The following is a 26,337-nucleotide window of genomic DNA, read 5'->3' on the forward strand; positions in this document are numbered from 1 at the left end:
TTGTAAGGAAAAACTACCAATGGAGGTACTTTTTCTTTCCTAGGTACTTTAGAATATAAATCCTTATAATTTTTAAGGCCGCAGATTTTTCCCGTTTAAGGGCAGTATTCAACTCTTGTTTCATTTGCATTGTAAATGCAATCACTTTATAAAAGGATGCCAGGGCTACTTCCCTCCTAAAGATTCTCTGAAGTTCTTAAAACCAGTATTTCGAATATTATTCTCTAAGGGAAGTTTTGCCTTCTCTAAGGGAAGTTTTGCCTTTTGAAATTATCTTCGCATTACACTGAGTTATCGGTGGATGTCACCTTAAAAAAACTTCACCCATTTTTCACCTAGATAATTGTCTTTAAATGGATTTTTCCTACCAGTTCCCGTTAGGACATTAAAGACGGCAATAGGATAATAATTTAGCTAATTATTGGCACAAAATCCTGCAAAGATTCCATTCAAGCTTTTATTATTATATTTAGTTGTTATATTTAGTTAATAAACATAGTTTATTAAGGAGTCTAAGGTATGATGTAATAACTAATCACTACATTTATAAAGATAAATAATAAATTAATTATTATTATAATTCTTTAAATAAATTTAGCAATTAAATTTGCATATTTAAATGAAATAGTTATAGGAACTATTCATACAACTATTAACTGAATTTTAGGAGTCCTCTATGTCGCTGAACTACTAATTATCCAAGTAAAATCATATTTCACACATACTATTCATTCACTGGGAAATCTATTCTCAGTGAAGGAACATGCCTGTTCCTTCACTGGTTAGAAGTTGTTTTTTTTTATTTTTAACATAATTTTGATTTATAATATGACAAAAGGTACAAAAAAATTAAAATTTTTCTTTTATTTTCATTAACTTGAAAAAATCCCAGTAAAGGAACACTTGTTTAAACATTGGTTTTTCATCGTTCTGTAATACAGTTAATAAACACCCCCTAATCTCAGTACTTGCTTATGTTATGATGCTTAAAATAAATAAAACGTAACTTCAGTGACCATATTTTGAATTCTTTTTTTCACAATGAAAAGAAAAAGCATTATTATATGCAATTAATTGTAGTTTAAACGGATAACAACAAACACTGACCTTATAATTTTGTCAAAGAAACAAGGCGTTGAACAGATACTAACAAATTCAAAACTTTTTCCAGAGAAGACTCAAAGACCAGATAACTAAATGCATTGTTAAAGGACTTCCAATTGTTAGGCAGTAAGCTACTCTTACCAATCAATCTAAATTAAAACGTTTAAAATCTTATTTCTAAGAAATATCTATGAAATGCTCCTTCATTTGTTGGTTTACCCTATATCATCCTAATCTTAAAAGAAATTTCCGGAAGTGTATCGCAGAACTATTTAACCAACTATTTAATAAAATTTTAACATTTTAAAATTCTTATTCTTTTCCATTTTACGTTTATTATTTCTTCATTAATATACTAATAATTTTTTTAGAACTTTAATTTAGATTTTCTTTAATTTAGGTTTCCTTTTCAAATTATAGTCAAGTTTTTTTTAAAGAATTATTGTCTGCTAGCTAAGAATAAAACCATGTTAAGAAATTAAAAACATTCAGCTGTTTAAAATTATTTAATGCAAAACAGCTGATTATTTACTTAGCATACTATTTTTTTGAAAAAAGAATATAAATTATTGATTGTCTTTTTTTTTGTTTCTTGTGACTTCAACTTAGATTATCTAAAATAGTGTTGATGTTTTATAAGTCACTACAAAGAGGATAAAGATACAGAACATAAAAAGCTGTGGAATACCGAGCCAATTTTTTTAGTGTCTTAAAATATCTCAGTATCTTAAATGTCGTCCTACTATCTTAGTTGTGAAATTAAATTTTTAATTATCTGACCACGTGTGATTCACTAATTATTTCATTATATCTTTTACTCTTTATGATACCAAGTAGATTTTTTTTTCTGATAATATACTAAACTATTTAGTTTAATTTTTTACTTTAGCATGATTTCCAAGATATTATTGTAGTATAATTTGTTATCAGGAAAATACCTTATTTTGTTAATCAGGAAATACTAAAAATTGAAATTTGTAAGGATTTCGAAGCTGTGCACACAATACACAATTTCCAACCTTATTTTAATAAAAAAAAATTTAAAAGAAAAACGTGGCAAGTAGGCTGACATACTTTTTACAGAAACTGTGAAAACTAATTTTTCCTATATTTTGTCAAAAGAGGATAAGAATGATATTGCTCCAAGGGACCTACTCAATAATTTCGCTATTTCCAGATTGAAATCTGTTTGATCGAAACATATTATTCCTTGAAAATTACACGAGGGAAAAATTAACTTTTATTATTTATCTAAGCTTATTCCATTTATTTAATGATAGCGGTATTAAGGTTAAGGATATGCGTCGGAAGCTCCGTTTATTATTATACTATTAATGCATTAAATCATGTAGCTTGAATAATTTATTTTAAGTAAATTATTTAATAATTTTAAGCAAATAAGGGTGTAAGAATAAACTCGATCGAAATACTCCGAAAGTATACCCTGAAATATATGTAGAATAAACTTTGGAATCGATATATAAAAAATACCTTTTCAAACAACTTCGAGTAGGTCGGAAACGCTAACTTGTTTAAAAAAGTTGTCCTTGTTACTATTTAATTTCGATTCCTGGTACTAGGGGACATTCCATTTTCACATTCGACTTTTAAAATTTCAATTGTAAACGGAATTTTTTATGACCTTAAACTAAAATGTTAAGGCTTGCAGCAAAAAAAAAAAAAATTTTTTTTACTGCATTAATTTTTTTACAAAGTAGTGAATTATTATTTTTTCAATCTAAGAACCCGTGCCTATAACATATGTAAAACTTATTTTAATATCGAGTGAAATAATTTAATATGTTGTGTAACTAAATGGATAATCCCAAGAAACTGAATCGAAAATATAAAAACTTCATTGATATAAAAAAATAATAGATGATAATAAAAATAGACATGTTTTGAGCGTCCAATAATAAAAGTCACAAGTTATCCAAGCCTGACAAGTCTTGAGAATGGGCGATTATATTTGAAAACTCGAAACATGTCGACTTTTACTTCCCTCTTCATATGTTTTGAAGCCAGTTGAGTTTTTATCGTCAATTATACTGTTTTACATTTGGGTCTTGATCATTATTTTGATAAGGATTTTACACTAGTTAAAGTAAACATATGCATTTTAATATTTTATCAGGATTCATATGGTCTTTAAAAATGTAAGAACATCAATATTGTAAAAGTTATATTTAACTTAAAAATTAACATTTTGACACCAGATATTTTGAGTTCATGAAATTAAATATTTTATCTCTTAAGTTTTTGTGCCCCCATTTCAGTATCTTAAGGATCTTACGAGCTCTGTTTAAAAAGAGATCATCAGATATATATAAGAAAGCAAAAATAACCATAGTAGCAGTATTTGGTGGTAAATGTAGCTTATCGTAATTGAAGAATATGCTGTGCGACATTTTATGGTGAATTTGCGAACTTATAAGTTTCAGAATGTATCGAAACATGAGGATGCTATTTGCTAATCATCTTTATCCAAAGGAAACGATGTAACCTAAATATCTAGTAGAATGAAGCGATTTTTTAAGCAATGAATCCTACAATTTGCAACATATTATTTCAATATCTTATTCTTAAACATAACATATTTCAATCTTTTTAAAATGCCACTAAACATTCAGCAATTCCTTGAGTTATAGAAAAAAGAAATATCGTAAATTATAGAAAGCCTTGTGAATGTGCATTAGAATTATTATACAATCTACATTTTATTTTTCAAGCACTTTTTTTTTCTTCAAACTTTCTTGCCTAGAAGACTCGATTAAAACTGTAAAAATGATTATCCCTAAAATTTTGTATATAGCTATAATAAGTTATGCTCATTTTATTTTAGTATAAAATCCTCGAATAAATATAGTAAAAACAGTGTAATCTAAATAATATCAGATAAAAAGTTCATGTATTTAAATTCTAAAAACTATCATAAATAATTTATAAATCGATTCAAATTTACTTTTCAAAGGAGATTAAAATAATATTTTTTTTGCTTTTTGAACAGAAATCCCCTAAAAAAATTGTTTATGGCCTGGAAACTTCGAGATATTTTCTATTAACAATAAATTAAGCCCCTCTGAGCAATCACTGAATATTATTTCAATTTTTTTACTATCAGAGTTTGGTTGCGTAGCAACCTAGTAAATTAAGCACTCCTCTTTTGAATTAGTCAATGGGTTATCGTAAAATATTTATTTGCGCAGGCGACTTTTTTTGGCGGTTTTCTGGACTATCGCCAAATATATAAACCTTTATTGCGGCCCAATTTACCACCCAATTTTTTTAAAATTTTGTCTACCCCCACTAATTCAAGGGTCTAGATTCCAAATATGTAAAAAAAATTATATGTTTATTCAGAGAAAGTACGTTTTTGTGTCTGATTTCGTAACTTAATTAATAGTTAGCACTAATTAATTAACATATTTGAGGTCACCCCCAGGAACCATTAAGATTGACACTTAGTTCGTGAAAATCCGATCATTAGAACGAAAGTTATTCAGGGTGATTCGTTTTTTTTTTTGCGGACTGTACGCAAGCTTACTTATAAACATATATGTTTTAGTTACAATTTTTGACTAGACTTTTAGACAGATGTGAATTTTAAAAAATCCAAGTTGTAAATATCAGGAAAATATGTTCCTAAATTGGTATAGAGAGTTTAAAAAGTTAGAGACCCATAATATCAAAATGCAAACTATCCATCAACAATTACGTTCTTTTTAAGTGTAGAAATACAATAGCAAAAACCAAAGCAAACAATCTCGTGCAGTGAATTCCTGTTTTTATCTTTGTTCAATAAATACGCAAGGTATCCTCATAGCTTTTACTTATATCCTAGTTCTACCTTTTGGGTTTGTGACAGACATAGTTTTTAGAACCATACTTAGCGTAATTTTATTGCCTAGAGCATAAGTTTCATTTGCAGCATACCATTAGCGATAAATAGTTATCTTGAATCAAATGAGGATCAAAAAATTTTTATTCTCCAAAATTGTGCATTAGAATAAAATGCATATACTGCCTTAAAATGTCTACAAATATTATTTTTTATTTAAAGATTTATTGTCTAATTACTATGTATGTAAATATTTATTTAGTTTAATAGTTATTGTACATAAAACTGACCACATTTAAGACAGTTTTCTAAGAATTGCTAGTTATTCTATGTTATAAATTTGACATGTTTTTAAGCAATATTGCATTATTTAATGAATTATACTTACATTTCCTATTTTAATCTCACAGATGGGCAGTAATGGTATCTGCACATTGCCTAGGCGGCCTAAATCCTCCCAACTTTCGCTACATACAGTAGTATTTGAGAAAGGACCAGGCCGCAAAAGTTTAGGATTCAGTATTGTTGGTGGTAAAGATTCTCCAAAAGGCGAACTTGGTTTCTATGTAAAAACTATCTTTACAAATGGCCAGGCAGCTGAAACTGGATCTCTTAGAGAAGGTACGAATTTTCATTATTAAATTTAAAATACTCATTTTGTTTACCCTTTATTATAATTATAAAGGTTAGGTGGATGAAGGTGTAAATTTGCCTTGTTTTCATGTCATCCATTAAGTATACATCTGGGCATTGTTTAATTTGGGTTTCAGGGACTTCGTAACCTTTCAAAATCTGTTCCAGGAATAAAACTGACATTTTAAGTTGAAAAAGTAGTTTGTATAAGAAATAAACAAAAAAAGCAGTCTTTTATCTATAAATCCAAATTTCCACACAGTTGTTTTCAAAACACCCATTTTTATATTACATCATTCTTCACACTCTGGAATTTTAATACATGTACATAGCTGCCAACTCTACTGGATTTTGCCAGTTTCTCTTGGTTTCATAAGAAAATTACCTAAAATTGGGTAAGCTTCCTTAAAAAATCCCTGTTGAAATAGAAATTTTTTTGCAGATTATTGCTTGCTTGAATATTTAAATAAGTGTTACTTATACATAATGAAGCAAGCCTCATTTTTAAATATTAGTTTAAAAGTTTTTTTGTTCTAAAATGTAAAGTTTATTTTAATTCAGAACTTTCTTTTTAAAATAATTAAAAAATATTTTAACTATCTTTGATGAATTAAATACCTATTATTATTCAAAATTGTCAGTAAACCTTATACATAACATTTCAAGTTCATTTAATGTCAATCATAACTGGAAAATATTGCAGTTTTTCTATTTTGATGACTACAAAAATTCCTTATGTGTAAAATATTTAGTACATTTTTTGACAATTATGAAATTTATATTATTTCGTAAAATCTACAGGATTTTTTTCCTATCATGTTGGCAGCTATGCATGTATTTGAGTAACAATTTTATGACACAACATTACAATGTATATTTACTCAATTCATTCCATCATTTATACACTTGCAATGCAACTATTATTGCTTTTTTCAATTAACTTCTAATCTGGGTAATCAGGGAATGAATTTAAGCATCTTTCTATATAAACTTAATTAACCGAATATATGTCATTTAAAGCAGTAAATAAAGATGTAAAGGTCGTTAAAATCACTCATTTCAAAATTTTATTCTTTATTTTATGCATCCTTCATCCACTGCCAATTTGAAACTTTGTTTTATAAAATGTCAAACTGGTACACCTTCATATATGTGAAATAAAATTTAGATTTAAATTTTTTTTTTATGACAAATATTTATAAAGAACAATACAAGATTGCTACATTTTTAAATTATCAGAACAATTAGTTAAGGTTTATTTGAAAGTTGTTAAGCCAAGGGAAGAATTGTTGTATTTATAAACTTTTGTAACAAGATCAGGGTGCGCAGCCAGTTTTTTCAACAAAAAATAAATATTTTTTATCACTTTCCAAAAAAATAAATAAATAAATAAATCATAATTAGGATCTGTGCAGGAATAAAAATTACTTTTTTTCTATAGTTTAATGTTCTTAATTTATCAAAACATTAAATCAATAAAATTCAGAAACTTTACATAATCATGCAATTTTTGTAATTTTGAACGGCAATCGACACAGCAACGATAAACAATCTCTTTTTAAAAGATAGAAAATTAAGCACTTTTTACCAACACTGAATAAAAAAAGCCCCTTTAAAGGCTTTTAAAATATGTTAATCAAAAATAAGCATTTTTTAAAAACTCTATACACCCTGAAGATATATAAGGAAATGGCAGCACATGACAAACACATATGCATTGGGTTAGTTTTCCCCACATTTTTGCTGCAAAAAAATTAAATTGTAAATAAATTAACAAAATAAAACTCAAACAAGTGATTTGTTAGTGTTAATATGGGTTACAAAGGTAAAACTATCTTAAATTTTATGTTGGGAATTATTCACTTAAAAATATTTTTCTATTTGCTTAAAAATATCTTAACTACATTAATTAGAAAGATCAATTTTTTTCAATATCAGATGATAATTCTTAAAAATAGGGACCCTTTATAAGCAATTAGTTCTGATTGTTTCCTGACATTGCTCAACAAAAGGTTGCGTCGTGTAAGATGTTGGCTGTACATTTATATCAATGTTCTTATCAAGAGCATGATCAAAACTAAAAATGTCTTCAAAACAAAGTTTTCAAATTAGAAAAAATATATTCTCAATATATATCAATAACATATATATATCATCAATCTTGAAATGATAATAAAACAAAAGAAAAAGAAGTTCTTTGAACAATTGTCACATTTTTAAAACCTTGACTTACAGTGATTTTCTCCTACTCTTTGTTCACTTTACTTTCAACCACATATGTTTAATTTTCAAAAAATGATGAATATATTTGACACAGTTTCCAAATACAAAATTATTGTCTTAAATATGCGCATACAATTCCAGAATATGATTTTTCTTGATTTTTATTTTATTTATTGACAAAATCCAACAGTCTAAAATTTAAGAGTTTACTTGCCTTTTAAAGTAACTAGATTTATTATATTCTTTTATTAAGGCGTAATTGATAATCAATAATCCTGAATCTTTATATATTACATATTCTTTTGAAATATATATTGTTTTTCATACAATAAGTATAAAATTTTATTTATTTTTAGGAGATGAAATTTATACGCTTAATGGTCAACCATTACAAGGCCTTTCACATTCAGAAGCCATAGCAGCCTTTAAGAAAATTAAACAAGGTCCAGTAGTGTTACACATTGGGAGACGTTCCAACAAAAAAAGGTATGCATTGGATTTCAAACACAATTGTACTCACACTATTTAAATCTTATAATTTGGATAGGAAAAAAATAAAGAATTTCCTTAAAATTCAATTTTTAATGAAATATTTTGTTTGGGTGGGGTCTTTTAATAAAAGTACTCATGGCATTTTAACCCACTCTAACAATACAAGCAAATACACAACACAGGAACGTTACAAATACAGGTTTCGTGTACTTGATAAGCAAACACTGACATCTTCATTATGAAAATAGGGTGCAAACAAGCTATAAAATGACATTACTGTATTACAGGACTCTCACGGATCTGGGAAAACTTGGAATTGTCAGGAAATCTTTTTGAAAAAAAAACTGGAAAATTTTTATATAATACCTGAAAAATAACCAGTCTTAGAATTTTCAGTAACAATAATCAGTTATTTAAAAAATTCTAACATCTATTACTATTTTTTGTTGTAAAAACTCACATTTTAACAAAACTTTTCCATCCACTCCATATTTTTTTCCTCACGAAATCTAATATTCGACATTATAAATAAGAAAATTGTATAGTATAGATAAAATATAGTCGGGATTTACATTGAAAGTTTCCTGAAATACCTGGAAAAGTCGGGAAATTTTTTTCTGAAATTAAATGGGAACCCTGGTATTATAATATTTTCCAATCATTAAAATATATTTAACTTGTAATTTGAGACTTGTCATTGAAATCTGAACATCCTTTTCATCCTTAGAATAACTACAAAGTATGAGGTCAAAATCACCTAGTACTAAATTCAGCAGATGATTGCAGCAGATAAAAATGCAAAATAATTGTGCCTTTTGTGATGAAATATTTATCATTGTTAGAATATTAAATGCCCCAATATCTTGAAATCATGTACTAACAATGATTTATATTATTAGTACTAGTTGCAAGTCAAACATTCTTATCAGATTTCTATGGTAAATCTCAAATTTCAGCAAGATTTCTCATTTTTACTTATGAGAAGGTGTAGCAAATGTGTAAGGAAATTGAAAGTTAAGTTATACTTTAATAATTAGAAAATATTATAAATTAGTTAATAATACAGCAATAAAATTTTATTGCTCGTTGACACTTTATTTTCATAATGGAGATGTCAACTTTTACATGCTACTGCTCTCTGGGGATTGTTAAATGTCAACAGTTTTGTTTATTTTCCTGTCCATTAGGGCCAGAAAGTTCCCCTTTTCCTTACTACACATGTTTTATGTTCAGTTATGACACAAACTCAAGGTAACTTTTATTTCAATGGGAAACACTGTATACGCTTTCTGTGAGCAATTCTAGTTACAAAATTTTAAAAGAATACAAGGGATAACCATTTGATAAGTGCATAAATAGACAGAATAGAGGTATGCCCTAACCACTGTAAAAAAGAATGGTGAAGTATTTTTCCCATTAAATCAATCTTCTCTTTCTAAATAAAGAGGATACCACCATTCTCTTACATGAATTAATTGAATCAAATTTTGTATTTAAGCTGTTACTATATTTTACAGAGTTTTCTTTAATCTATCAAGTTTCAAAAGCATATGAGAAAGGCAGTAATCATGAATAATTAAGTACACATATAGTAGAATGGGTCGAAGAAAAAAAAAATTTTGAATTTCGGAACACTTTTTAGCGTGAAAAAAATTTCAACTGTACTAAGAATAAAAAATTTCCAACTGTGCAGCATACTTAAAATTAATGCGAACATGAAAAACTTTGTACCTACCATGGAACACACCATGTGAAAATGGTTGCACTTTTAGTTCCACCTACAAATCTAGCCAAACAACCATCCAATTTTTTTGATGGTTGTCTGGTTTTTATATTATATTTACAGGTAGTTACAAAGAATTTTAAGGGACTGGGTTTCTTTAGTTTACTGCACTGTTAAGATTCCTTTCTTTTTATATCTACTACACATTTAAAGTCCAGTTTTCTGGAGAAATGAGGTTTGATTAATCTAGATCTGAGTTTTGCTGTAAAATTTTCATCTAGAGCTTCACGTTCACACATTTTATTTCAAATTTGACACCCTTTCACAGCCTAAAAGTGACAAGAAAACTTTGATATTTTTCTTAATGTGTATTGAATGCCAGAATTGGTGAGTGATTTAATATCTTCACTTATGTCTCACAGCATTGACAGACCACACAAGGTTATCTACGGTAGTAAGAAAATGGGTCTTTGGTCAACTAATTCTTATCAACCAAGAATATCTGCTGTACATTTTAACTGCCATAATTTTGAAACATTGTGAAGAAAACTTAGCAAATCAGGATCCAGATCCTTTGTCCCATTTCAGATGGTCAATTGTTGTCAACCAAGTCTTTAAAATGTATGTAAGAAGAATTGTAAAAGCAAGACAAAAGGTTCCAAAGAAAACGAGTATTCATATTATCAAAACTAAACTTTCAACATTCGGATTATTAATTGGAATTCTTGTGTTCCATATCCTCTCCTAATGTTACGACTTAAGTTAAGATATTAAAGCACACGTTAATTCTGTCACTCATTATAGAAATACCAAACTTTTTTTAAGGTAGTGAGAAGGTGTGTCAAACTTGTGACAGAGATTTCGAATAAAAAAATCAGCTTATTATGATGCTAGAGATATATCTGATTGGTGATGAGTAGTAGATATTAAAAATAAAGTAACCCAAAGAATGCAGTAAACGAAAGAATCCTACTACATTGAAAATCTTTGAGACTAGCTGTAAATACAGTGTAAAAACCACATAAAATAATGAATGACTAACTGAGTAGGGTGTAGGAGGAATTCGACATAATGAACGAAGAGAAATTATGATTAACTGAAAACTTTTTTAAAACGTTGCACAAGTATAAAAATTAAATTATTAATTAAAAAATTTAATTTATGTAGGTTATTCAAACTATGAAACAAACAAATTAAACTGCAGTGGAATTATTTCAAAAGCCACTTTTTTTTTCTCTTTAAGTTTTCATTCATTTTAAAAATGATGCATAAAGTTATGCCCTTTTTGTTCTTTGTACAATGGATAACTTTTTTGTACTAAAGTGCTTTAAAATACAAACATTTATCGGTTCGAACCAATATACTATATTAGTGAAAATATGTACTTTTTCATGTATCACTTGTAAATGTTCAGTACGTTTGGCCTGCTTCTGAAAGGATATATTGAATAGGGCAGTTGCAACTACTTTTTAACTGTAAAATAGGATTTATGGTGTACTTACTAAATATACTTCTATTCTGTTCATTTATGCACATAGAATTAATCTATGTTCAAATGGTGCTCACCTTCATATCTTAACTATCTGAAACAAAGAAAGAGATGTTAGTAGTAGTCTAACTAAAAATATTGGGTAAACAGAAATTTTTTTAGTTGTTATAAGTACCCTCGTTCACACTTTCCAGAAAAAATTTAAACATCATGTTACACCTAGAATATTTCGAAAAAGAGAACAATACTATAAAACTGCTGTCATTTAAAAAAAAATTTCTCATGCTATAAGTTATTATTGTTAGAAGTCATACATAGACCTGCAAGTTACATATTATCATGTATATAAATTTTTGTTTTGGACAATACTGTACGGTTGAAATACAAATTTTAATAAAATTTTTTCTTTTCTTTTTCAGTTCATGCCTATCCGAGTCCAGTAGTAAGCTAGAAAGCAACAATTCTAAGTCATGTAGTACGCTAGATAATATCTAGCTAAAGCTCTGTGCCTTTTACTTTGTTAGAAACTTTTTGCAATTTTGTAGTTTTACATTTTGTTTGTTATTGAAAATATACATTGTAAATAAAGTATGAATTTCAGTCTTTAAACACTTACTTTATTTCAAAACACATACAATACTAACTATGTTTCAAATACTGCTCAAGAGATGTACTCCTACTGAAAAAATCATTAATGACAAATTTTTGTTTCATGCAAAAAACTATGATATTTCTCTGTAGTTCGCTTCTCCTTGTATAAAATTCATGTTTATAAACAATATCAAGTGAATCATCCATTAGTTTATTTAGTGAAGACTTTAACTTCTCAATTCTTTCTAGCAATAATGTGGATTGCATTTTTGATGCCATACGCAATGCGGTTTCAACATATTCTTTCCTCTGCAAAAGCTACAGAACACAACATTAATTATTAACTGTACTTACCTTATCCTTCTGTTGTTACCATAAGAAACTTCTCAATTAATATTAATGCAGGCAAAATTTTTGATTTAAGAGTGCTCAGCTGGTTACTTAGAAGAAACAGCTTTTAAGTAACTAATGCTATTTTTCTAGTTTCCTGCTTTTTTTGGATATGCACACTTAAAAAAAAAAATTTAATCACATGCAGAAAAATTTATAAAAAATCTTGTTACTTTTCAATATCTCAATTGATTTTGTTGAAATCAATGTTTATAACTAGAAATTAAAGAAACAATATAATTGAACAATGCTGCAAAAAAACTTCAGCTCTATCATAGCATGTACAAAATATTTATCTGAAAAGAATAAAAACAGGAAACTAGAGAAAGATATATGATTGAATCAGATAGAGTAAAAAATAATAAATGCACAAAAAATCATACAAACATTTTTTATAGCACAGTCAAAGTCCGCTATAATTAACCTGAGATGTGGTGAAGATTTGTTGTATTAAACTTTTTTAGTGGTCCCTTCTGAGCTCCCATTTAACTAACATTATTTTATATGTGTATAGTAGACAGCTGAGAAATCGCTAGCTCATTTATAGTCTACTCTATATCTTACTCTTGTATGCTCTTCACTTTTAAACAAGGACAAACAAGAATGAGAGAAAAAAAATTGGGGAACTTTTAGCTTAAAAGCAAAATCCAGGGTTCATACAGAGATCAGAAGAAGAAATCCAAGGAGTCCAAAATTTTAAGGACTTATCAAAAATTTAAAAAATCTGTGTAAAAGATAACTAGACAATTTTTTTTTAAAATTAAAAAGCAGTTATTACGAATACATAAGAAAATCTAAGGCATTTTATACACAAAAAAAAAATCATAGCAAATTATTAATTAAGTTTACTTGTAACATGTAAAATTAAAATTATTTGCTGTTATTTTTTCCTTCTAAATCTTGCAATTCAATTTTTTTCTTTCTTTTAAAGTGTTTCTTAAACTGTTGGATTCTGAAAGCTAAGTCATATCATTTAGTTTCCCTCCTTGGACAGCAAATTCATCAATGGACTTAGTTCATCTATGCAACGCAATAATCTAAGGAGTTTCTAAGGACTAATTTGGAAATCTAAGTAGTTCCAAGTACTCCTTGGAGACTTTTCCAGTGAGTTTCTAAGGAGTCTGTACGCGCCCTGAAAATCAGAATTAAAAATTCTGAATCTTTTTGTACAGCAGAAAATGAGGTCAAGAAAATATTAGATACTTCACTACTTGTTGATATGAACATTGGTGATATCAAATTGTAGTCAGTCATTGCACAAATTAACAAGTTCTTAAATTTCTATAGTTCTAAACGTAGTATAGTTCTAAAAGTGTTACTTAGCAACTGTAATATCTAGAACAAGTAATATTGAGACATTTTAAAAGCTGAGGTTGAGGTAAAATCATAATTAAAAAGTCTGAATCTTTTTGTACGGAAGAAAATGAGGACTAGAAAATATTATATACTTTACAACTTGTTGATATGAACATAGGTGAAATCAACTTAAAATCAAGTTGTAGTCAGTCATTGCACAAATTTACAAGTCTATTCTAAGTTCTAAAATTTCAACAGTTCTAAATATAGAATAGTTCTAAAAGTGTTATTTAGCAAATGTGATATCTAGAACAATTAATATGGACACGTTTTAAAAGCCAAGCCTATAAAATTATCTAAATAAAAAATAAAACAAAATTTTAAAATAAAGAATCTAAACATGCAATGGTGCTAGATTATTTTTACATCAGAGGTACATAAATATACTAACATGAATTAAAGAGATGTACTAGGAAATTGCATCATGTAGCGTTCAGAATGTATAAATAACAATAAAAAAGATACAATAAAAATTTTCCTAGAGCTAGGAATTTCTATCTACATGAATTTTTAGCCTACAATCAAATTAGTAGGCTAAGATTTGATATAATTTTAGAATTATATGGGAAAACAATACCCCAAAAAGTAGCAATCTATCAGCAAATATAAACAAGAAAATTTCTGATTCTAACACTGAAACTGTGTTTTAAATAGTATATTTTTAACAACCAAGATTAGAAGTATTTCAGAAGCAGGAGAATATCGAATTATACAATTTTTAAAATAATATGCAATAACTGAAATGATAATTATTATAGATAGCATTTCACGAATAACAGATTATTAGTTCAAATAACATTTTAGTTAAAAAAAATTTTAAAAAATTGAACTCAATGTGTTTTAAGAATGGATGTACAATTTTAACATTCCCAGAAGAACAGTTGATTTAATATTAATGGATGAAAAAAAAGTAACAAGTTTTAATACAAAGAAAAAAAAAGATTTAAAAAAAATATTTGATTTAAATAAAACATAGTTAACATAAGAATTTGGTTACCAGTGATTGTTTAAAAACTTTTAACTAATCATACAAATTATGCAAATCATTGATGATAAAAAATATATTGAAGCTGCAGTAAACAAATAAATAAAAAAATTTACAGAGAAATCAGTGAAATGATAAACATTTGGTTATCAGAGATTATACTCATTGGCAGGAAAAAAAAGTTATGATTGCCTTTTTACGATCACTGGTTACGCATTAGTCAAATGCTTATTCTTTCTGGATTGACTCCATCAAACGCCACAACATTTCAAACCATGGGGTTGCAAAAACTGCCTCAATTGATGTTTGTTGTCTGATTGATTTTCATATCCTGCCTATGTACGTGTTTCAAGATATCACAAAATACTTCTTCATCATTCATATTTATATTAAAATTACCATCAAGCCAGTAATTATACGTTAATAATAAAAAGAATATAAAAATAATTTAAATTATTATGTACATACATTAAAAATGTGCTAGTAAAAATAAAAAGAAAAACAGCAGCGATCGCCATAGCAACGCATGCAATGAGGACCCATGCACACTGTTTAAAATTACTCTTGAACACAGTTAAAAAATGTGTGGACACCATCAAATCCAAACCAAGACCCATTTTGCCAATGGGTAAAAAAAATTAAAAAAATTCTCAACTCTTATTTTATTTTCCTTCTTATAATATGCATGGGAAATGCTAAGAATGGCTAAAAATGCCAAAGGTAAGAAAAAGTGAAAACCAAAAATTTTAAATTTACGTTTTAGTCCTTCAGAACACACTTTTCAAAAATGAAGAACAATCATTAGTTTTATATGCAGGATTGATACAGGAAAAAAACAGAAAAATCAATTAAAATTTTTTGTGGAGAGAATAAAATGTTTTGTTACTTTGCATGTTTGCAAAACAAAACTGTGTACCTTGTAAATTCATTTAAACCCAATATAAAATCGAATTTTCGCAACAATAAACACTAATTTATCAGAAATAAAAAAAGGACTGAAATCTAAGAAATGAAATAACTGAAGCTTCAAATTACAATAATAAATAATGAATCATATCCTTCTTACCCTTGCAGAAATGGTAGAAGGTGCCAAATTAACGTATCTACATGCAGGGAAAAAGTCCTTCTACAATGAAACTAGCAATCACAGGTGGACAATAAGTTTCGCTTACAAAGATCAGCACATGTGAAGAAGTCGAAAGCAATTTTCAGTTTTAAATTAAAGAGGACAGCATAGAAAATCCAATCCAAACTTAGTTTTAAAGACATAGAAAGAGGAACAGTGTAAGGTTAAAGGCAATGAATTAAAAAATCTTTTCAAGAACGTGCATGAATCTTTGATCACAAAACAATCGAGCTTTGAAGTTGGATATGGGGTCAAGAACATACATATTATTTCTAAAAAATATTGTATTTGAAACACAATCCAATATCTTACATCGAATGTCACAGCAAAATTATAGATTTTTTAATGAGTCATAGTGTTAATCTCCCTTTAGAGCGTTTTTTAAAGCTCTTTTCAACAATAAAAATAAAATTTAAAATAATGAAGCTATGTTTTAGTAACAAACTATATAAACTATTTTACTGAAACAAATAGTCTGAACTTAAAAACAAAAAAGCTTAAATATTTAAAAATATATATAAATGTAGAATTTAATTTAAAAAAAATGGCCAATTTGTCCAGATTTTGCCATCAATATGAAAATTATAAACAGAGTTTGTCAAAGCTCTTTCCTCAAAGTACATGAAAAAATAAAAAATAAGATCCCAGTTTAGATACGTAGCTCTTGAGAAAAAAATATATTGACATAACACTATTTTGCAGTAAAAAATTATTGGGGCTTTAGAATAGATAAATAGTTTAACTATTTCAAAAATTAAACATTTTCAAAAATCGCAAATTCGGCGAGATTTTTAAATCAAGATGGAATTTAAAAAACAATAATTCTCAATTTTTGAAAATTTCACCAAACAGTTGCATTTTTTAATTTTGCTTTCTGTTCTTTCAGAATTAGCATAGGCTAAACTTGATATAACTGTCATAATTAACTGGGGTATACTCACAGCAGTTATGAAAGTATATTATTCGTAGAAAGCATTATTTCATGAAATGACAGGGCCAAAAACAGCCTTAAAATCAATGAATTATTCAAAATTTTAGTATATTTTTAGAGCACAAACCCTTTCTGTTTTCATAAAACGTTATGTTGATATGAACATTTTCTGCCAAGTCAACAGCCAGCACAGGATGATAATTGGTCAAAATGAAACCTTTTAGGGCCCACTGTCATACATACATGCCAGCATGAATCACTCATTTCCTGGCCTATACTCAAGCATGCTAGAAAACTTTATTGTTCACCACATATTTGTGTTAATGTTCCAGATCATTTTAAAACTATTATTTTTTGCACAAGGTAGCATTGTATGTCCATAGGATTAGATATACATGCAGACTCAATCTTATACTTGAAATGAGAGACTTACGTGAATATGGTTTTGTATTATATAAACATGAAGGGAAAAAAATACTTTCAACAGCTTTTTAAAATGAGCATCATGAAATGGTTACAATAAAATGAGTTTTATTTTTGCTAGAGCATTGTGTATTTGAGATGGCAGTATAATTTTTAATCGATAGTTAGATTTTTCAGTTTTTAATATTACAGTGAGAATGGTCAAGATGACTAAAACAGGGTCGGTCAGCCAAGTAGGGGCCTAGGAACCTGCAACAAAAAAGTAACTCTACTGTGCAGAAATCTCAAAAAGTAAAAACCAGCCTGTCCCTACGAAGACGACCTGGGACGAAAACAGACCTGAAAATCGAAACTTGGAATGTACGCTCACTCTACATGAGTGGGACTCCGAGAAATCTCATAGACATTTATGAAACCTATAATATCAACATTTTAGCTATACATGAGATTAGATGGCTTGGAATTAGAACTATAGAGAAAAAAAAACAGTGACGTCTACTACAGTTGCCAGGATAAGTATCACACTTTTGGTACAACTTTAATCGTTAACAAGAGTTTAAAACAAAGAGTAATTGACTTCAAGCCTGTAAATGAGAGAATCTGTAAATTGCTCATGAAAGTCAAACTTCAAGGCAACATGAAAGGCAAACTTTAGCATGCACCAAAAGATAAAGACGACCCTAAAAGGATGGTTTCCACTACATTTAGAAACTGACCCATGATGATTGCCCTCAAAAAGACATTAAGATGGTAATTGACGACTTTAACGTTAAGATTGAGACTACCTTGTATAGTTGAATTACTATAGCAAAAATTGTGCCAAATAGTTCATTCATAAATATGATTCCAAAATAAACCTCAGTGATAGAGACACTATAATATATTCTAATAGTTTGGATCATAAAGCATCAAACTAAAGTACATTATTAAAGAACACATTCCTATTACAGTAATTCCATTGATTAAGGCATAACGGCAAAAAGCCTTTCAACCAAGACTCTCATTCTTCGAGATAAACATATGTTTGCACCTCCCATCTTAAACGGAATAAGATGCAATTAAGAATATAAAGGGAATAAGATAACAGGCATAAATAACTGGTTCAATTACACCAATTATAAACATATATTTGCTCACAAATAATATTAAAATAAGCATTTTTCATAAATGCTAGAGCCTTTAAGGAACAACTTTAATACAAAACATTAGTTTAAAACACATATACAATAAATATCAGCTTAGTTTCAGTAAAAAAGAGAATTAAAAAAAATTGTTTTTATAACAATGATTAAATTATAATATTTGAGAAAATGTTACTTTAAACTGAAGTTGCATACTTCATAAAAATTAGTTGTGAAATTGTGTAATCACTTTTTACCTGCAATAAATCTGGATCAAGCTTGGGACATTGGCTATTTCCTTCAGCACCTTCAATATTAGGAGTTGTTCCATTATCAAACATGTCAGAATAATATGTCATCAATTTAGAAATGCACACGTCATTGTGTTCCACAATTATTTTATAAGAAGCTTCGACATCATTTAGATACTTAGCTTTGATAATCAGCATTTCTTGCTTAAAAACTTTGCTCAATTTCTAAAATAAGATGAAAAGTTTAGCTATCAAACTTTTAGGTTAGTTTCAAGTTGATTTATAAAAAAAATATATTCAGAATGCTATAATTTGTGCAAAAAAAAAAGTTTAGTTTCCAAGAAGAAATTGAAAACAAAATATAGTATGCCATAAAATAATAACAATATATACAAAGAATAAAATAATATATATATAAAATAAGAGCACTTAAAATTTTAAATAAACTTAGCAATCTAGCTTCCTTTATTAAGCAAGATGAATTTTATAAGAGTAAATGTAATTTAATTTTTTAAAATTAATTAGATAATTTAATCATAGAAAATAAGTCACTATTAATTTAAGGTTAACATAAAATATTTATGAATTGAAAAATAAAATACACATAAAATAATTATCGGAAAACAATATAAATTATCGAAAAAAAAGAAAGTATAATCTGCACTATTGGAATAAAATTTAGGTAATTTATATATATATATATATATATATATATATTAACCTTAGAATTTTCTTTAGAACTTAGCAATCTAGCTTCCTTTATTAAGCAAGATGAATTTTATAAGAGTAAATGTAATTTAATTTTTTAAAATTAATTAGATAATTTAATCATAGAAAATAAGTCACTATTAATTTTAGGTTAACATAAAATATTTATGAATTGAAAAATAAAATACACATAAAATAATTATCGGAAAACAATATAAATTATCGAAAAAAAAAGAAAGTATAATCTGCACTATTGGAATAAAATTTAGGTAATTTATATATATATATATATATTAACCTTAGAATTTTCTTTAGAACAAAAAGTTATCAGTTTCCTGCAATAATTTCCTTAATGGTGTGGCATTGAACAAATCCTAATACTTTAAGATCAATTACTAGAACAACTGTATACCACAGTTGAATTAAAAAAAAATAACCTGTATCAATCAGTTAATATACCATGACAGCAATAATTAAAATTTGTTAAAGAGTTCTTCAAGACTTCATCCAGTTCAAGAGTAGGACTTCAATAATCTCAAAACAAAATCATGATTACAGTAATGTTGATTGAAATCTATCATTTTTAAATCAGACAACTTCATCCTATACGATTTGTTACTAGACCTGCTGAAAATAACAAAATAAGCACATGACCCCTGAAATCATCACCATAAAAATTTGACATTGCAAAATTGTTAAAATGCACCACCTGCAAACAAACAAAACTATATTCTTGAACCACTTACATAGTTAGTGTATGATTACTAAAGGTGTTACCAGGGTTGAGTAGGAAATAATGAGAATTAATATACATCAAATGAGAATCATATAGACTGCATAAACAAATTTTATGCATACTGTTTAAAAGTCAATCACGTCTTTAATTTGTTAGATTTATGAATAATTCACATAATTTAACTGTTCGTAACATTATCTTTAAAAGAGAGAAATATCTTTATTTGTTAAAATATAAAAATAACTATTGGTATCATTTAGGACACACCATTTTAAAAAAAAATTTGATTAGAAAAAAAAAAGAGTAGCAATCTTTTTTAAGCAATATATTGCATAAGTAATTATTGCAACATTAAAAAATTATAATAATGTAGGTGAGTAAGGAATACTAAGTATGAAAGTTTTATTTTTAAAATGAAACTTACGCAATGAAAAAAAAACATACTTTAAACACTCCTGAATTTTTCAAAGTATAAATATTAATAGGTACTGAATAAAAAAAAATTATCATGAATAAAAAAATCTTACTGAGCCCAAAATATAGAGCATAGTTACAGAAGTTTTGATACAATATAATAAAATATTAGGTGAACCGGAAAGTAATGCCACTTAGGTGCATTTGATACATGTTATCAAGATTTTATTTTTTATGAATAATTTATTCACCATCGTTAGCAACAACCTTTCAATGCCGGATCGGGGGAAAAAATTTATTGGTTTTTAAGATTAACGAATATTTTATGTGCCGAACGACAATACTTTCCAAAAAAGTTTAGATTGGAAAAGAAACATAAATAGTTATCAAAAAGTAAAGCATGGATCAAGTTATAGAAAATTTATAAATAAGATAACATTTACTTGAATAAGGTCAATCAACAGACATGATGATGCATTCATAAAGTTTCTGTAAGTATTTAACAACCTTGCTTCCCATTTGGCTTTCAATTCCATTATTTTATTATCCATTTCCAGGGAAGATGTGTATTTTTGAATTATCAGGCACAATTCTTTTGGTATCTGTAATAATATAAAGTGCTTTATACATAATAAAAAAAAATTATAACTAATACATTAAATGCATTAATTAAAAAAATAGATGCTGGAATGAAAATATTTTTAATCCTAGCTAAGTGAAAATATTTTTGAATTGTTAAACTCAGTTCGGCTTAGGCATATATTTTAAAATAAAATGCTTGTGAGATATTAAAAAAAATTAAAAGCGAAATAATTCAATGTAATCTACAAATAAGAATATATATATAATTTTTGTGTTTATGTTGAAATGAAGCTATTGTTGCACTTATTTTATTTAAAATATAGTTTTCAACTATACTAGAAACAAGCTTATTGAAGAGAGCTGTCTTGTTTAATTTTACTTTCTTAAGAATTTTCAGTTAAAAACAGTACTGTTTAATTTTAAATAAACTCAGATTTTAGAATTATTTCTCGAAACATATGTTTCCTTTTTACACATTTTTCAAACCAAGCAAAATAATGAAGGTACTTGGTCCTTGCAAAATAATGAAGGTTGAATTTGTGAAGGTACCGCTAAACGGTAGTAAATTCGGCCTGGACAGATCCCTGTTAACCATTATAGTGAACGATAAAGTTCAGCTTTTAATTCCATAGATGCAATGTTATTTTAGTGCTTGTTAGATTAGCCACACTAAATCATTCATTTCAGTATAGATTCCATTTAATTCCAATGAAAATTACCTTAGAAATAAGAATAATTTTTTTTTTTTTTGCTTCAAAAATAAAATGTTATGTATGCATTTAATTTAACAAAAGTAACAAAGAAATTAATTAAACCACTATTTCTTTTGCCGTTAATTTTTTGGAAAATATTTTAGATTCCCTATGAATGAAGGAAGAGAAACAACTGTTATATCCTAGATTCTAAGATTCTTATCCTAGGAGATCGAGTCTAATATTTTTTAGTTTATATATTAGAATAAAAATATTAATAAGTATATATAAGTAAATATTTATGGTCTTTTTGAGCATTTACAATATACAATCTCACATCCCAAGTGACACAAATACCCCTAGAATATCGTAATGATATCAAACATATATTGCAATATTAAAGTGATATCATTAAGGTATTTTAAGGATACTTGTATTACTTAGAATTATAATGTAAGTGCTAGTTTGGATGAAAAATGCCATTGTATGGAGTATCAACTGTTTAAAATGGATAAATTATGTTGCCGATACATAACTTAAAACTGAACAGTCTACGTGTATGGGTTCTTTTTAATTTTAAGACGTTTTATCCCATCATTTTGGATTATTTTAGAAAGCAAAAATCAATGATCTTCATTGTAATAACTTAAAAAGGATGAAAATTACAATTGAACATGTAATATGTTTTAGTATTGCTCTGAGAACTAAGCGATTTCTAAGATATTTGTAACAATTATAAATCTGGATTAAAAAAATAATCCACACACTGCTAAAACATTTAGAATTAATAATTGTCAAATTTATTAAATCTTGATTGGTAAAAATATCTCAAACAATGAAGAACTGCACCAGGACTATTCTAATAACCAACAGGGTATCTGCTACATTTTAGATTTTCAAATCCATAACTTCTCATGAATAATTCCAAGAATTTTTCATGACTTACCGAATTTACTATTTTCACCATAAAAACACAACAATAAATTTAAAAAAGGATTATAATAACATTAATTGAAATTATGGGTATAACTAAAACTGTTATACTCTGCATCTTCATATTTATTGATTTTAAGCTTAAAAAATAAAGAAAGAGTAGAAGCAATAAAATAGCTTTAAAAAATATATATATATATATATATATATATATATATATATATATATATATATATATATATATATATATATATATATAAAGCAAATGACTAAATACTGTCAGATATATGTAGTAGTTATTCAAAGCTGTTTTATTTCTTCGTTAAAGTAAGTGTAAATATAGCCTAAACAAGAATTTTAAATTGACAAAAAAAAAACTAATTAAAAAAATTTCTGAAATCTCAGAAGTTTAAAGATAATTGTTCTTTCTTTCATTTTTTGCAAGAAGACCATAATTTTTAAAGAACAGGATAATAACATCTCATACTTTAATGAAATATGACTATGAGTGGGAATTTTTCTACAAATTCAGACATTTGGAGCCTCGGAACACTGTGACATAAGGAGAAGGGGGTAAATTCCATTTTAAAAATAAGATTTTTCAGTGACCTAAATCCATGATTTTTTTTAAAAAGTAGTTAAAATCATGACCTTTCATGACAAATTTTGTTCAATACCGAAATCCATGACTTTTCAGGTGCACGGATACCCTGAACCAATGCATGTTAAGTTATGGGAGGAATGGCTGAAATGAAATGGAATAAACTTTAAGGCTCAAAAAATTTCGCTTAGTATAAAGCCAACCCACTAACCCAGTCTCAGCCTAGTAGCTCAACTTAATTGTTTATGCAGATTACAGTTAAAAAGATAATTTTTAAATGTTTCCTTAAAAATGAAAATAAACAAAATAACAAATATACATTTTCCTTAAAATTAATAAACTCATACTCTTCTTCTTTCACAATATTTAGAACAAAAACATGGGCTTCTTTAATCATTTTCAAGAACTCTTCTTTCTCTTTCTCCATTTGTTGGTAATATTTAAAACCATACTGGTGCCAGTCATCAAATGCTTCAGTAACTTTTTTGCGATGAGTTAAATATTAAAGAAAATAAGCTACATCTTTTTATTTTATTTTGAACCACAATATTGTAACTGAAATTTTGTGTTCAAATTATACACTAAAAGAAAATAGAAAGACATTTATTTATTATGTTAAAAGATTGTGTTATCTATTAAGATGCAGTTCAGCTTGATGCTAATCAGGCATTAATTTATTTTTTTCGCACTACCATTGATTATCTGAGAAATGATTTATATTCTTTTAATAAATATAGATACACTACTCTACAAAAATAGAACAGACGCTTTAAGTTTTTGGCATTTGCAAAATTTCTCAAGAAATAATTAGGGAATTATTTTATAACTTTAGACTAGATATTATTTTATAACTTTTATAATTTAGGTCATGTGATTTCTCATATGTATCAATAAAGTTTAAACCTTACAGACGTTTAAGGGACTAGTAATAAATTACAAATGAAAAAAAAGTGTTTTTGAACAGAATATGCCAGAGAAAAAAGATATAGCAACAAGCTTGTAACTTGAAGCAATTATTTTTGTAGTCACATGCAATTACTACACAAAACTTTGTAAAGCTAGCTGAAATATTCATTGAGATATAGACATATTTTATAAAAGAAAAAACTAATTTTTTCGCCTTACATTTTCTTACTATAACTATAAAAATATACAATAAAATTCAACAAAAGTTTTGGAATTTTTATAAATTAATAATAAAAATATTTTAAAATTTGAAAGAAAAAAAGAACCTACCAAATTACTACTTCGAAAATTGATAAAAACTTTCAAATTTTGAAGATATTCAAATTGAACTTTTTTTTTTACATGTTGCCAAATACAGTTAGAAAAAAAATTAAGAAAATTCTTTAAATATTTTTTACAGATATGCAGTATGAAAGCACTAATTTGAATGCTCATGGCTTGTGCAATTTCTAACAAATTTTTTTCAAATTTTAAAAATATGTTTTTGTTATTATTTAAAAATTAATCCAAATATTTTGTTTAATTTTATAGAACATTTCTATAATTACAATAAGAAAACTTATGGCTAAAAAATTAGTTTTTTTTTTAATAAAAATGTTCATGTCTATAAATATTTAAGCCATATTAACAAAATTTTTTGCAAGCTTATTTCTATAAAAATACTTTTTTCATTCGAAATTTCTCGCTGGTTCTTCAAGCCTATGAAAAGTTTAAACTTTATTGATACATGTGATGAATCGCATGACCTAAACACCTCTAAAGTTATAAAATAATTCTCTAAAAATAAGAGTGTCTTCAATTATTGCAGGGTAATGTACATATATATAGATAAACAATTTCTTCAGTTATATTAGTTTAGAATATCGATCATCTAAAATAAAATAATAACCTTATTTATTAATACAACTTTTAATTTAATACAACTTAAAATTTTTTAATTATAATTTTTTAGCCAAAAATATGAACTAAATAGCAAAAATTTTCATAAAATAAATTAACCATGATTGACTATTAAAATAAATATACAAAAAAGAAAGAAAAGAAATTAAAATTTATTATTAATTTTTATTAATTATTAATTTTTCGTGGGAGCAATATAAGACAATGGCAGAACAGTTATGTGTTTCCAAGATTTTGACTTAACAATAGAAATTTAAACAGTGACAAATACTTGTTTTGGCTTTTAAATATAATATTTTGATTAAAGTAATAACAATTGACCATGAATATCATATTCATATAATTAACAATTATTATTCACTCATTCTAAATAAATAGCTTTAAAATAAAATAAAAAAATGAATGAAAAAAAAATATTGTGTTTTTAAATTAGACATTTTTTTTCAAATTATTTTGAATTATAAAAATACTTTAAGAGCTTATAAAAAATGAAAATTCAAAAGTTTTCTCTCTAGACATACAGCAGAGATTTTAATGAACAAGAAGTAAAAATAAAGGAGTAATGATATAAGAGGTAATGATATAACAATAAAATTAAGGCTTAAGAAAATTTACAATAACAGCATCACAAGTTTTCATAAAATTGAGATAAAAAGGATATTAATCGGTATATTTTGCAACAGGAGGGTAAGAGTAAAGAAGATAAAAATTTCTATCATATTCAAGCAGCTTTTCTAAACCACGGCCACTTGTTAGACCATCAATAAAAGCCTCCTATAATAGTTGAAAATATAATTATTAATAAAAGAAAATTAATATATCAATAAAATGAAACTAAAATAATTAATGTTAAAAAATAAAATATTTATCGACTTCAAAAGGATTAAAACATTTCGTGTTGCTGCTTCTTTTTTTAAAAAAATGTATGAGAATTTGTAACTTAAATTTTTAATAAACAAGATATTTAGAATAAAGATATTTATATTTCATCAGATGATAAAAGTATATCGCAAGTCAAAATTACGGCAATATTTTCATTTTTTTCCTGATTATGCACATACAGTAAACATTATTGGAAGCAAAAAATTTTAAAATTCTATAAAATTTGTCTATTTCTTTTCCTTGATTT

The 26,337-nt window shown here is 26.7% G+C and overlaps 2 protein-coding genes across 11 annotated transcripts in view; one reads left to right on the top strand and one right to left on the bottom strand.

The window, feature by feature from the left end:
- The window catches only part of LOC107445477 (uncharacterized), a 156,435-nt gene extending 144,324 nt beyond the window's left edge, over positions 1-12,111 (top strand). For all 8 annotated transcript variants that reach the window (XM_071183067.2, XM_071183068.2, XM_071183069.2 and 5 more), the window contains 3 exons: positions 5,353-5,563; positions 8,155-8,284; positions 11,922-12,111. In XM_071183067.2, coding sequence (XP_071039168.2) covers positions 5,353-5,563; positions 8,155-8,284; positions 11,922-11,997 — 417 coding nt within the window. In that variant the 3' untranslated portion in view covers positions 11,998-12,111. The remainder of the gene's footprint in view (positions 1-5,352; positions 5,564-8,154; positions 8,285-11,921) is intronic.
- The window catches only part of LOC107449563 (uncharacterized), a 32,675-nt gene continuing 17,778 nt past the window's right edge, over positions 11,441-26,337 (bottom strand). For 2 of the 3 annotated variants that reach the window (XM_043044748.3, XM_016065119.4), the window contains exons 7-11: positions 25,870-25,982; positions 23,662-23,836; positions 20,978-21,136; positions 18,683-18,901; positions 12,098-12,411 (exon numbers count right to left, since the gene is read on the bottom strand). In XM_043044748.3, the coding sequence (XP_042900682.2) occupies positions 12,142-12,411; positions 18,683-18,901; positions 20,978-21,136; positions 23,662-23,836; positions 25,870-25,982 (936 nt within the window). In that variant the 3' untranslated portion in view covers positions 12,098-12,141. Of the gene's footprint in view, positions 11,597-12,097; positions 12,412-18,682; positions 18,902-20,977; positions 21,137-23,661; positions 23,837-25,869; positions 25,983-26,337 lie in introns of those variants that run through there. The other variant, XM_071183075.2, reaches the window with a different exon arrangement.

The sequence above is a fragment of the Parasteatoda tepidariorum genome, chromosome 7 (assembly GCF_982258835.1).
Source record: "Parasteatoda tepidariorum strain Cologne lab strain chromosome 7, Ptep-v5.0, whole genome shotgun sequence".
In the NCBI taxonomy this organism is placed as follows: Eukaryota; Metazoa; Arthropoda; class Arachnida; order Araneae; family Theridiidae; genus Parasteatoda; species Parasteatoda tepidariorum.